This window comes from Macrosteles quadrilineatus, unplaced genomic scaffold (assembly GCF_028750875.1).
Source record: "Macrosteles quadrilineatus isolate MER2022 unplaced genomic scaffold, UCM_ALF_1.0 Scaffold_2__2_contigs__length_208266976, whole genome shotgun sequence".
NCBI lineage: Eukaryota > Metazoa > Arthropoda > Insecta > Hemiptera > Cicadellidae > Macrosteles > Macrosteles quadrilineatus.
In genome coordinates this window covers 48,098,686-48,111,539 of record NW_026542595.1, presented here as the reverse complement: position 1 = coordinate 48,111,539, position 12,854 = coordinate 48,098,686, and the positions used below count along the sequence as shown (strand labels likewise).

At 35.1% G+C, this 12,854-nt stretch overlaps 1 protein-coding gene across 7 annotated transcripts in view; it reads left to right on the top strand.

The window, feature by feature from the left end:
• The window catches only part of LOC128984749 (uncharacterized), an 80,014-nt gene that overhangs the window by 34,436 nt on the left and 32,724 nt on the right, over positions 1-12,854 (top strand). For all 7 annotated transcript variants that reach the window (XM_054404102.1, XM_054404101.1, XM_054404099.1 and 4 more), the window contains one exon: positions 4,715-4,863. In XM_054404102.1, the coding sequence (XP_054260077.1) occupies positions 4,715-4,863 (149 nt within the window). The remainder of the gene's footprint in view (positions 1-4,714; positions 4,864-12,854) is intronic.

Here is a 12,854-nt window from a genome sequence, read left to right as displayed (position 1 = left end):
AGCTTAAGTTAAAGGACCTAGGCCTAAGTTAATAGAAAAATTTATTCCAACCTTTAACTTGGATAAGTTAGCCTATCTGTGGCCTTAAGCCGGGTTTTCCTAGGCGCGGAGTGCGAAAAGGCGATTTAACGTCTTCCGACGCGCTTCTAGGGAAACAGTTAACTTAACATTAACTTAAATGACTGTAAGATGCCTACCTAAGATATGAGGAGGGCTACACTTTCGTTTACGTCCTACACTCATTCGAATGAATATCGATGGGTATAAGTTATCGATTATTCCATTCGATAACTTATATCAAGTTTGGTAAGTTAACTACGTTAACAGAATGAAATACTTACAGTAATCGATATAATCAAATAATTTGTATCTTAGGCCTATCAATATTTTTCATTCGAATTAGTGTAGGATGTTTAAACTTAAGTGCAGCCAAGAAGAGTCTGTGTTTTGCAATCCGTTTCTGTGCCTAACTTAGGCCTAACTTAGGAAACTCCAGGTTAAGTAGGCCTAGGGTGAGTTAAGTTAGGTAGACCTAACTTATCTGTCTGCAGTCAAGTTTCTGTAAAAAGCCTACTACATGCAGGCCTAAGTTAGGTTTAAGGCATTCATAGCTCATCTGAATCTATAAATAGTTTAAACTTATGTAACGAGTGTTCTAAAAGTCAGTTAACCTCAGAATTTCTCATTTAAGTTAGTAGGCCTAGGCATGGGTGGAGTTCCGCTAAAACCTGCGATATTTTATCAAATTATAATAGGCTAAGATCATATGATTCGGTTGGATGAATTTTAATAACTTAGGTCTAACCTATAGGCCCTACCGGTAAGCAATAACAAGCAAAAAATATCCAATTTTAATGAAATTTGGTATAAACGTGTAAACCTAGGCTAGGCCTACATTTATTTTCGCAAACCAGCATGATCTAACTATAGTAACGGGGTTTTATGAGGTAAAAATAGGGGTTTCTCATTTTTGACCAAACACAAAATTTTACAATTTCTTTCCAAACCATTTTGTAGAGCTTAAAAAAACAAATAATTTAGTAGGCCTATTATAATGAAGCGTTATCATGCATCTAATAGTTACTGTATGGAGGAAATTCCAAAAAATTGTAAATTTTAAATAGCTATATTATTCTTATGTAGAATAATTCAACTGTTGTACCTACCGGTAGTTTGCTTGTTTTTGAACATATTTTGATCAAAGTGCTTTGTATATGGTTGAATATCTGAAAATACATTCATTTCTTACTAAACTACTAACATTTTAGGTAACCTACAACAAAAAACACTTTTTTACTCTCCCTGTTGCAGCAAACCTTAGTTCTCGTTTAACTAATTGAATTTAAATAGGTATTAGCCTAAATTTTATATTTTTAAGGAGACATTTTAGTGTAAATCCAATCAAGCAAATAGGCCTTTATAAGCCTACCTAGACCTAAAAAGGTAATGTATAACTTTCTTCTAGCTACTAGACCTGTGTCCTTAGTAGGCCTACTTAGGTTAAGTTAAACCCATTTTCAGGGGGACAGTTTCGCAGGGAACCTAGCCTACGATAAAATACCTAGCCTATAATTTTAGGCTATAAAATATCGTAATCAGTTAATTTCTAGGTGATGCAACTTACCTTAATCCATTTATCATGTAGGTCTAGGTCTCTTTCAATATTGAACAATTTATGCCTAACATGTTTTTTAAGGATACTCTTTACACTGTGTAGCTTACTTTTTAGTTTATAATAGGTAGGCCTAACAACAAAGGTAAGAAAAGGTAGCATTTCTAAAAAAAACAACATCAATCTTTGGTGTATGATTTGTTTAAAAGATAAATTAAAAAAGACATTGGCTACGGTAAGTTAACTTTGATCTTTTTCATGAGTTTATAAAAAGGTACCTAACATAACTATAAATCGGTTAAATAATAACTTAACTATCGTATCAAATTTGAGTAAATCTTAAGATACCACATGATATAAATAAAAAAAAAATAACAAAAATATTAACGAAGCATTTGGTTTTATTATCCTTAGTTGTTTTGTTATTAGGTGACCTAGGCCTATTTGTTTTGTTTCCTTTGGTAAATTATAGTCCTAGACAGTAGTTTAATTTATGAAATATAAACAAAAACCGAACTAACCATTAATCAATTTTATGTTTAGGCTACATCGGGGAAAAATAAAGAATATTTTTAATACACAAATTTAATAGGATAAATACCGATATGTAATGTTAAGTATTAATCCGAAAAAAATACTTCACGGCAATTATTTAGTATATCATCATTGGGATATGATGTACTTTTTAGATGTTTAATCACAGTTTCTTTCACGCTGAATCCAAAAATGCAATTGGTTTTTGTCGGTGAGATTCCTAAGTGGCTGTAAAAAGAAGGTTAAAATTACGAATCTGAGGTTCATTTAGCGGTTCGGATGATAATATGGCGTGGTATGGACGGGTCCGTAACTTATGTGTTATTGTCTGAAAGTGTTGTTGTAATTTGTATACAAAACCTCAAGAACCCTTCATAGTTCGCTAGCTATAGTAAGTAGTTGTAGCTTAGTAACAACTCCGTTACTAAGCAGAGTAGGGCAATTAATGTTTTTGGTACTGTACAGTAATACATTGAAATACATTCAACTTATTTGGCCATGTGTCACACACAATTTAGTTGTGCATCATAGAATACGTTAGTTTCAAAAAATATGTTCATAATTCATTATTAATTTAAAGAAGTGATACTCAGCCCATGATTTTTAATCACTCTGTCACATGATTACAGGACCACCGTTAGGGGGGGCTAAGGGGGCAAATGCCCAGGGGCACGGGCCCTAGGTTGGACAATTTTTAGTGTCAAACTGACCCCAGTTACTTTATGCCTTGGGGCTATAAAAATTATTACCGGTACCTTGTGAATTAACAGGTCCAAGGTTTAGATTAACATCCCCAGTCAAAAACATAACAAATACCACTGACGTTATAATTTATGATATACAAAAGTAGAGCTTATGCTATTTATATTTGATTTTTGGATAGATATATGCGGCATTAGAATTATTTCTAAAATAAAAGAGCATTACGCCCGTAGTACAAAATACCCCCGCCGCAGCAAACCTGCAGACTAAGCGAATTTCCATTTGACTGATTGGATTTACACTGAAATGTCTACTTAAAAATATAACATTTATTCTTGATTTATATAGAATTAGTTTAACAAGTACTTAGGTTTGCTGCATCAGGGAGGGTAAAACTGTTTTTTTTTTTTTTAATGTGAATTGTTAGTAAGAAATAAAAACATTTCCCAAATTCGATCAAAATATGTTCACAAACAAGCAAACTACAACAGTTTACTTATTCTCCATAAGAATAACATGGGAATTTTTAATTTACAATTTTTTGGAATTTTCTCCGTAACCATTAGGCGCATAATAACGCTTCAATATACTAAGTTATTTGTTTTTTGAAGCTCTACAAAATGGTTTGGAAAGAAATTGCTAAATTTTATGTTTTTTGGGTCAAAAATGGGAAAAACCTATTTTTACCCCATAAAACCCCCCGTAAACCCCCGTTCCCATAGTCCGATCATGCTGGATCGCGAACTCGTTCGAATAAACGTACGTTTACACGTTTGTACCAAATTTCATCAAAATCGGATCATTTTTGCTCGAGTTATCGTGCTGACGGACACACACACACACACATATATATATATATATACATATATATATATATAAATATATATATATATATATATGAATTTGAACGGATGGTGTTTTTGGCCTCTAGGGACCTCAAAACGAAAAAAAAAATCGGTCCCGCGTCCAGGTCTTACCATGAGTACTACGGTAATAGCTTATTCCCTATATGGGAAATTCGCTAAAAATCGCAGTTAGTCTGGCCACTGCCGCCGCACAAACTTGCGGCGCGCCGCGCTGCAGGGGCAGGGTGAGGGGCCAAAGACAGATTATATGTACATGGAATTGTCTTCTTCGTTCATTCTCATACGCGACTTCGGAGCGTACTCCTAGTATATTTATATATATATGTGTCCGTTAGCACGATAACTCGAGCAAAAATGATCCGATTTTGATGAAATTTGGTACAAACGTGTAAACCTACGTTTATTCGAACTAGTTCGCAATCCAGCATGATCGGACCATGGGAACGGGGTTTACGGGGGGTTTTATGGGGTAAAAATAGGTTTTTCCTATTTTTTACCCAAAAAACATAAAATTTAGCAATTTCTTTTCAAACCATTTTGTAGAGCTTAAAAAAACAAATAATTTAGTATATTGAAGCGTTATTACGCGCCTAATGGTTACGGAGAAAATTCCAAAAAATTGTAAATTTAAAATTCCAATGTTATTCTTATGGAGAATAAGTAAACTGTTGTAGTTTGCTTGTTTATGAACATATTTTGATCAAATTTGAAAAATATTTTTATTTCTTACCAACTATTAACATTTTACAAAAAAAGAACAGTTTTACCCTCCTTGATGCAGCAAACCTAAGTACTTGTTAAACTAATTCTATTTAAATAGGGAATAAATGTTATATTTTTAAGTAGACATTTCAGTGTAAATCCAATCAGTCAAATGGAAATTCGCTTAGTCTGCAGGTTTGCTGCGGCGGGGGTATTTTTTTATTGCCGTGCTTCGGGTGATAGTTTCAATAGATTATCATCTAAAGTTTATCCTTACATCAGGTTGTTGTGATGACAGGAGCTGGAAGGGGACCTGACCGCATCACTACAGGCACAGCTGCACCTGGTAGAACAGACTCTGTACCATGATGGAAGACAAGAACTGCCTATCCATAGCCCTTTGAGAGAGGAATGCAAACTGTGGCAGCAAAACTTCCCTCATCTCAGGTATGTATTATATTTCAATCACATGGGTGAGAACCAGGTTGTCCATGATGACGAGGGAAGAGAAGTTGGTGATGTGTCCCTCTCCAGTAAATTGTTCCAAACATCTACAGTCTACTCTTTGTTATTAAAACATAAGGCTGATTAATTCAGACTTTGATTACACTAATCATAAGAGTCTTCATCAATCATGGGCCAGTTGGGTTTTGGGGGTATGACCTTGGGGTTAGGTGTGACTTTTAGTGGTTTTGTGGGTGGGCGGGGTCATTATGCACCCATTTTGTGAATACACCGTAAACACACAACTACTATAAAGACGTGACTCTGCACCTACGCACGTGCAGCGGCAAACTTCTCTATCCTTGAAGAAGAAGAAGAAGAAGAAAAAGTGTTTATTGAAATAAAATATCAATACAGTGTTTTTACATAAACACAAAGAACAATGGTCAAAGACCGTCTGTTTTGTGGTTGACATACTGATTTTACAATATTTTAAAACACATTAAAAAAGAGTCCATAAATCACAAACTATAATTCATTAAATAAACTGATTTCTAGTAACAAATACACAAATAGCACTACATAGTAAAAAGGATCAGTTAGCAAATGAATCAAAAATAAAATTTAAAATATAGCCTATTAAGAATCTGAATTTATTCTACAAACAGCAATAAAATATAAGTAATAATAAAAAATAAAATAAAAACAAGCCTATTTTTACTTAGACAAATACTTAACAAACAATATTTTATACATTTTTAAGTACATAAATTTTTCCACTTTTGTATTGATATCTCAATTATTAAATTTAATAATTAAACTCCATTATCAATTCCCACCTTTTACACCACGCCTCTTTAAGATAATTTCCCAATGCCCGCCAATCTTTGCCATTTAAAAATTCAAAAAACTCATATTCATTTAAATATAACTTGTTAAACCAAATTTGACGTACATTTTTTAAAATTGGACATTCTGCTATAAAATGGTACACCGTTTCATCTCGGTTGAGATTACATAGTGAACATAAATAAATTTGATTTTCCATCCAGGGCTTATAGTTAAGATTTATTAACTCTGTTCTAGCTTTTATAATCCAGGACATAAGTTTAACATTTAGGTCCGCAAAAAGGAACGATCTATCTCCAAGGTGGAGGTCAAGGTTCAGATACTGCTGGTGATAACGACTAGTCAATGCCGAACCCAGACAATCCTGTCGCCAAGCCGTTCTCTCTAACTCTAATAATTCAAACAATCGAGATTGAAAAATTTGCAATCTGTTAAAATCGACGTCCAACGCTACTCCCCGTCTTTCGCCCATTTTTAACATCTCCCTGTACCAAAATATTTTTTTCAAAATTATCTGCCTAGCCAAGATATAAGGAAGTCTATTCACTGGTAAAAACAATACTCTAATAATATAACCAATGTGCAAACTTAATGTGTAAAAATAAACCTGATCAAACTGACATTCTAGGTGTAATACGTAATTTGGAGTATTTTGAGGCAATCTAAATAATTTTTTGACAAAGTTATTTTGAGCAGATTCAACCGTTTTACTCTTAATAAAACCCCAAACTTGTGCTCCATAACTCAGCAACGCTCTAACTATTGAATTATAACACACTATTTTTGCATTAATCGGCACTTGATTATTACTTATTAAATTACTCCAGATTAAATTAACAGCTAATTTGGAAGCTGACGATTTTTCTTTAAAATGCATTTCCCACGAGAGTGAACTTGTAAAGTTTACTCCTAAATATTTATAATTGTTTACAATTTCGATTTGTTCACCCTTGTACCACCATTTAGAACTGGACCCAAGCCTCCCACCTTTTCTGAAAACCATAATTTTTGATTTAGCTAAATTTAAGCGTAAATTCCAAGTTTCACAGTAATTCTCCAATCGTTTAATCATGTGTTGAAGGCCGGTTGCAGTTGGAGATAAGAGAACGATATCGTCAGCATACATCAGGACATTGACTCTTACTCCACCATAACAACATCCTCCCTCTAGTACATCTGGCAAGTCGTTTATAAAAATAGCAAAATTCGTTGGGCTACATATACAACCTTGCCTTAAACCCATGGAGGTGCTGAAGTGCTCAGTAATTCCCTCCTGACACCACACTGTTGCTTTTGTGCCTTGATAATAATTTTTTAGCATATTTCTGTATTTTGACGACACACCCATACAAGACATTTTATAAATTAAAGCCTCCCTATCTATCGTATCAAATGCACTTGAGAAATCCACAAAAAAAGTAAATAATTTACCCTTTTTTTCCGCTAATTGCAGATGAGCTATACAAGTGAGATTAAAAATGTTATCTATAGTCGAGTAACCTTGGCGAAATCCTGCCTGGAATTCCGTGAACAAACCTTTACCGTTGACCCAATTTACTAATCTGTTATTTGTTAGACTGATAAAAATCTTTCCTACACAGTCTATAAACGACAATCCTCTGTAGTTTTCAACTAGGTTAATATCTCCTTTTTTATGTAATGGATACACTATCGACCTTTTAAACGATTCTGGAACATTCCCAGTTCTGTAAATATTATTAAAAATAGATAATAATTTGATATGAAATGAATCTGGAGCATACTTAAAATATTCATATGGGACTCTATCAATCCCTGGGGCCTTGTTACATTTAACCTTTTTTAGGACGTTTTTCAACTCTCCCATACTAAAGTCGCTATCTAAGAATGCATCTAAAATCAATGGTTCGGCAAACTGTATCTTTCCAGTCAGCAATGGAGGGTTGAGCAACGTTTTAAAATGTCTTACCCAGTCCAAGGGCGCGATGCTTCCAATCCTGTTATTATCTTTCTTTTTAAAGCTATTAACTGCCCTCCAAAACTTATTTGTATCGGTTGCTTGCGTAATACTACTTATTTGAGATTCTAAATATGCTCTCTTTTTATCTTGGCACATTGACTTATACTTTCTGCTCTCGTTAATATATCCAATTCTAAACTGATATTCGCTGTTTTTTCTAAATACATTTAATGACCTAAAAACTCTCTTTCGTTGTAAAAAACAATCAATATCAAACCATGGTTGCCTGAAAGTAAGATTATGTTTTTGTTGCTTTGTAGCATTATCAGTTGAGTCTTTTATTATTTTAATTAAATTAGATATATTATCCTGATTACACTCGCCTATCTCAACAGTCTGAATGTTTACATCAATTTTTTCTCGGTAGTATCTTTCGTCTTTAGCCTTCCATTTCAATTTAGGTAACAATGGAAGTGTTTTCACACCCTCCGAACCCTCACCACCAACTGCAACCGGACTCACACATTTCAAACTCAGTTCAATTGGGAGGTGATCTGACCCTGGATGGTTCACAACTTTAAAATCGTGGATAAAATTTAAGCAATTTAATGATACCATGGCGAAATCGATTACTGAACTCCCCATCGCCCCTATAAATGTAAAATTACCGCTTGCATCACTTTTGCTCCTGCCGTTCAAAATAACTAAACCTAGATTTTCTATAGCCCTTAAAAGTTTTCTACCTCGAGTGTTAATTACCGAATCGTTTGATTTCCTTACATCACTTAAATTATTGTTTAGAGTTTCTATTATCCTATCAGAAAATGTTTGTTCACAAGCAATTCTACCATTCATATCACCTAATATCAGTAAATTGTCTCTATACTTTGTATTCAAGAACAGTTCAAAATTAGTAAAATCATATTCCCATGAATTAAAATTAAGATACACAGGCATAACACAGATTTTACGATTCTCAGGCAAACTATTGTGAATTTCAAACAAATTATAGCCACTATCTTGTACAAGTTTAATGTTCTTAGCAAAAGGTGAATTTAAGTTTTTCAAGCAAACTATACCTCCTACATTTCTACCATAATTTGAAACCCTAGTTGCAAACACAAAATATACCTCAAAATTTTTTAATCGTTGGATAACATAATCTTTTTCCCGTTCAGATATAAACGTCTCAAGTAAAAATATTAAATCATAATTAACAATCAAATTTAAAAAATCAAAATCATTTACCTTATTTTTAAGACCAGAAACATTATAACACAATACATTCAAGTGTCTGCTGGTTACCGGATGCTGCTCTGTTGCTCGTACTGCGTTGTCCTCCAGATCGGCGTGGCGTCCTCACACTCCATTGGTGGCGGCGGCGTAGCTTAAGGCGGCTCCTCTGTTCACAGCAGGCGTGGTCGGACTCATCGTCGACCCGTGGTCCAGAGGCAAGGATGCTGCTGTCGACTCTCTGGATGGAATATCAGGAGCTTGTTGAGGCTTAGCTTTCGTGGGACCATCTTGCTTAAGCTTCTCTATAAATCCTCTGAAGTCATGTTTAAACATCTTGCTTAACTTCTCTGCTCCGTCCTCGTCTCCAGCCATTAGTTGATCTTGGTCCCATGTGAACCTGCAGTTCTTCACGATGATATGGTCGAAAATCATTGGAATTTTAGTCTTTCCACCAACGCGTTCTAGTTCATCCCGCACTGCGGCTAGTCTCGCACGTTTGTATCGCACCTCTAGCGGGAAATCACGAAATACACTAACACCCGTGCCCTTAAGATCCCTCACCCTCGCCATTATATATTGTATATCATGATCATCGGGAAAGTGTGCGATTATTAAGTTTCTGTCCTTCCCTAGTGGATGAGCACGGTTAACCCATAACGTATCACTCATTCCAAACTTGTCATTGCAGAATTTACCAATTAACTGCCTAAAGTCCTTGGTTTGAGGAGAAACTTTTAAGCCTTTAAAAATCAGATTATTCCTACGGGACCTTGATTCTAGATCAGTGAGTTTGTCCATGATTTTTTTCTCACTCAATCTCAGAGACATAACCTCCTCACGCAAACTAACGTTTTCTTCTTTCAGCAGATTAATTTGAGTTGAAAGTACACTCAAGTCATTTTTTGTTGCTAAATTAGCAAGTTTTTCTTCCAATAATTTACTCAAACCTGAAACTGAGAGCTGTCCAACTAACTCGTTTTCCATGTCGTCCGATTGTAGGTTAAGATCACCTGGAGAGCTCGAACCACGTTGACGTTTAGGGTTTCTCGACGCTGGCGTGAAATACTGTTCAATTGTCTTCGACATACGAATCTGACTACGATGCACAAACAGTTAGTAAAGCCACTAGACACAGAACACGACACAACACTGATCGAGATCTGAGAATAACCTTCGAACACGGGTGAGCGTGGACTGATACACGTGGTCGGACCCGCTGTTATCAATGTTCGAGTTAACCAGTTTTAAGCACTAACAGTCAACGTTATAGCTAGGTAATCACGACCCAAATAGGTTAAAATACTGATTTTATACGAGATTTGTCACAAACAAGCACTATAAATAGCAATAAAGTGGTAAAAATCGGGAGCAGATTCAACGGACGTGTTGTTCAAACTGCACCAGTAGTGCCAACCTCTATCCTTGAAAATTGAGCAACACATATAACTGATGTCACTACTCTTCCTATTTAGATTATTTCTTGCCTTTGAGAGGCAACAAGAGCGATTCCGCCGTACAATTTAATATTGGAGCAAACTGACTGAAACTCACAGTGGAACAAGAATACTAAACATAATTTTAAAAATAGGTATGTAGCAAAAAAAATTTTGATCAGATACTGTAAAATCTAACGCTTTAAACATTAATTCTTATTTTTATTTGAATGAGTTCGCAAACCAGCATGATCGGACTATCGGAACGGGGTTTTTACGGGATAAAATTGTTTTTTCTCATTTTTAACTCAAAAACATTAAATTTCCCAATTTCTTTCCAAACCATTTTGTAAATCTTAAAAAATTAAATAATTTTGTATTTTGAAGCATTGAATGCCTAACAGTTACAGAGATGATTAAAATATTGTAAATTTAAATTTTCCATGTTATTCTTATGGAGAGTAAACAAACTGTTGTAGTTTGCCTGTTTATGGATAAGGCTATTTTTTATCAAATTTGGTAATTTATGTATTAGGCTACGGTTTGTTTTATACTAAGCTATCAACATTTTAATAAAAAAATACCCCCGCCGCAGCAAACCTGCAGACTAAGCGAATTTCCATTTGACTGATTGGATTTACACTGAAATGTCTACTTAAAAATATAACATTTATTCCCTATTTAAATAGAATTAGTTTAACAAGTACTTAGGTTTGCTGCATCAGGGAGGGTAAAACTGTTCTTTTTTTGTAAAATGTTAATAGTTAGTAAGAAAAAAAAATATTTTTCAAATTTGATCAAAATATGTTCATAAACAAGCAAACTACAACAGTTTACTTATTACCCATAAGTACATAAGTACACTTAAATCCACATTGGAATTTTAAATTTACAATTTTTTGGAATTTTCTCCGTAACCATTAGGCGCATAATAACGCTTCAATATACTAAATTATTTGTTTTTTTAAGATCTACAAAATGGTTTGAAAAGAAATTGCTAAATTTTATGTTTTTTGGGTAAAAAATAGGAAAAACCTATTTTTACCCCATAAAACCCCCCGTAAACCCCCGTTCCCATGGTCCGATCATGCTGGATTGCGAACTCGTTCGAATAAACGTAGGTTTACACGTTTGTACCAAATTTCATCAAAATCGGATCATTTTTGCTTGAGTTATCGTGCTAACGGACACATATATATAAATATATAAATATATAAATATATAAATATATAAATATATAAATAAATATATAAATATATAAATAAATATATAAATATATAAATATATAAATAAATATATCTAATATATAAAATTCTCGTGTCACAGTGTTTGTCTGCAAACTCCTCCGGAACGACTTCACCGATCGTTATGAAATTTGGTGTGTAAATTCTGTAGGTATGCGAATCGGACGTAAACTATTTCCCGTTTCGAAATTCTTAAAAGGGCTCCGCCCCAGCGGCTCTGGAGTTTCCCATGTTAACCTTATGAGAAATGGAATTAATGAATCTTAACAGCTGTTTCAATTAAACAAGTTGGTTCTGTTCTATGATGTTCAATAGCATTAAAGTTACAAGGATTACCAACAGGGTGCAGCACTATTATTTCTTTTACATTTATGACAACAGCTAATTTGCAACCAAAAGGTGAGTGAGCGTAGCGAACGAACTTCAACCTGGAGGCGAGTTAGCGTAGCGAACGAGCTAACCTGAAGGCAAGTGAGCGCAGCGAACGAGCTCCAACCTAAAGGTGAGTGAGCGTAGCGAACGAGCTCCAACCCAAAGGTGAGTGAGCGTAGCGAACGAACTTCAACCTGGAGGCGAGTTAGCGTAGCGAACGAGCTAACCTGAAGGCAAGTGAGCGCAGCGAACGAGCTCCAACCTAAAGGTGAGTGAGCGTAGCGAACGAGCTCCAACCCAAAGGTGAGTGAGCGTAGCGAACGAACTTCAACCAGGACGTGATTGAGCGATGCGAACGAGATCATCTTGAAAATTAAACGTAACGGTACTTTCTTTCCATCGGTATGTCTTAGGGGAAACCTATAACTTAGGCGATACGAAGTTCGCCGGGTCAGCTAGTAAATATATATATATATGAATTTGAACCGATGGTGTTTTTGGCTCTAGGGACCTCAAAACAAAAAAAAAACCGGTCCCGCGCCCAGGTCTTACCATGAGTACTACGGTAATAGCTTATTCCCTATATGGGAAATTCGCTTAAAACAAACACCTCATTATCTTCTCTGTAGCAGTAAACCTAAATCCTACTCATTAAAATTAATTTTACTTTGCGACGAGATTTTCTGCACTGGGAAAAATAAATATTAAAAGTGCGTGCAGTCGCAACCGTTTGCCGGGGATAGCTCAGCCTACAATGGCTGGGTAAAATTCCAGGGTCTGCGATAAGGTCAGGGAAACCACTAGGCCAAAAGCCGGGTCTAACCGGTATAGGACTGGCTCATACACGGGCACTGTGAACAAGTCAAAAACAAGTCACCACAACAAACGTGCAATAATCACTACCAGACCTACGCCGATTCT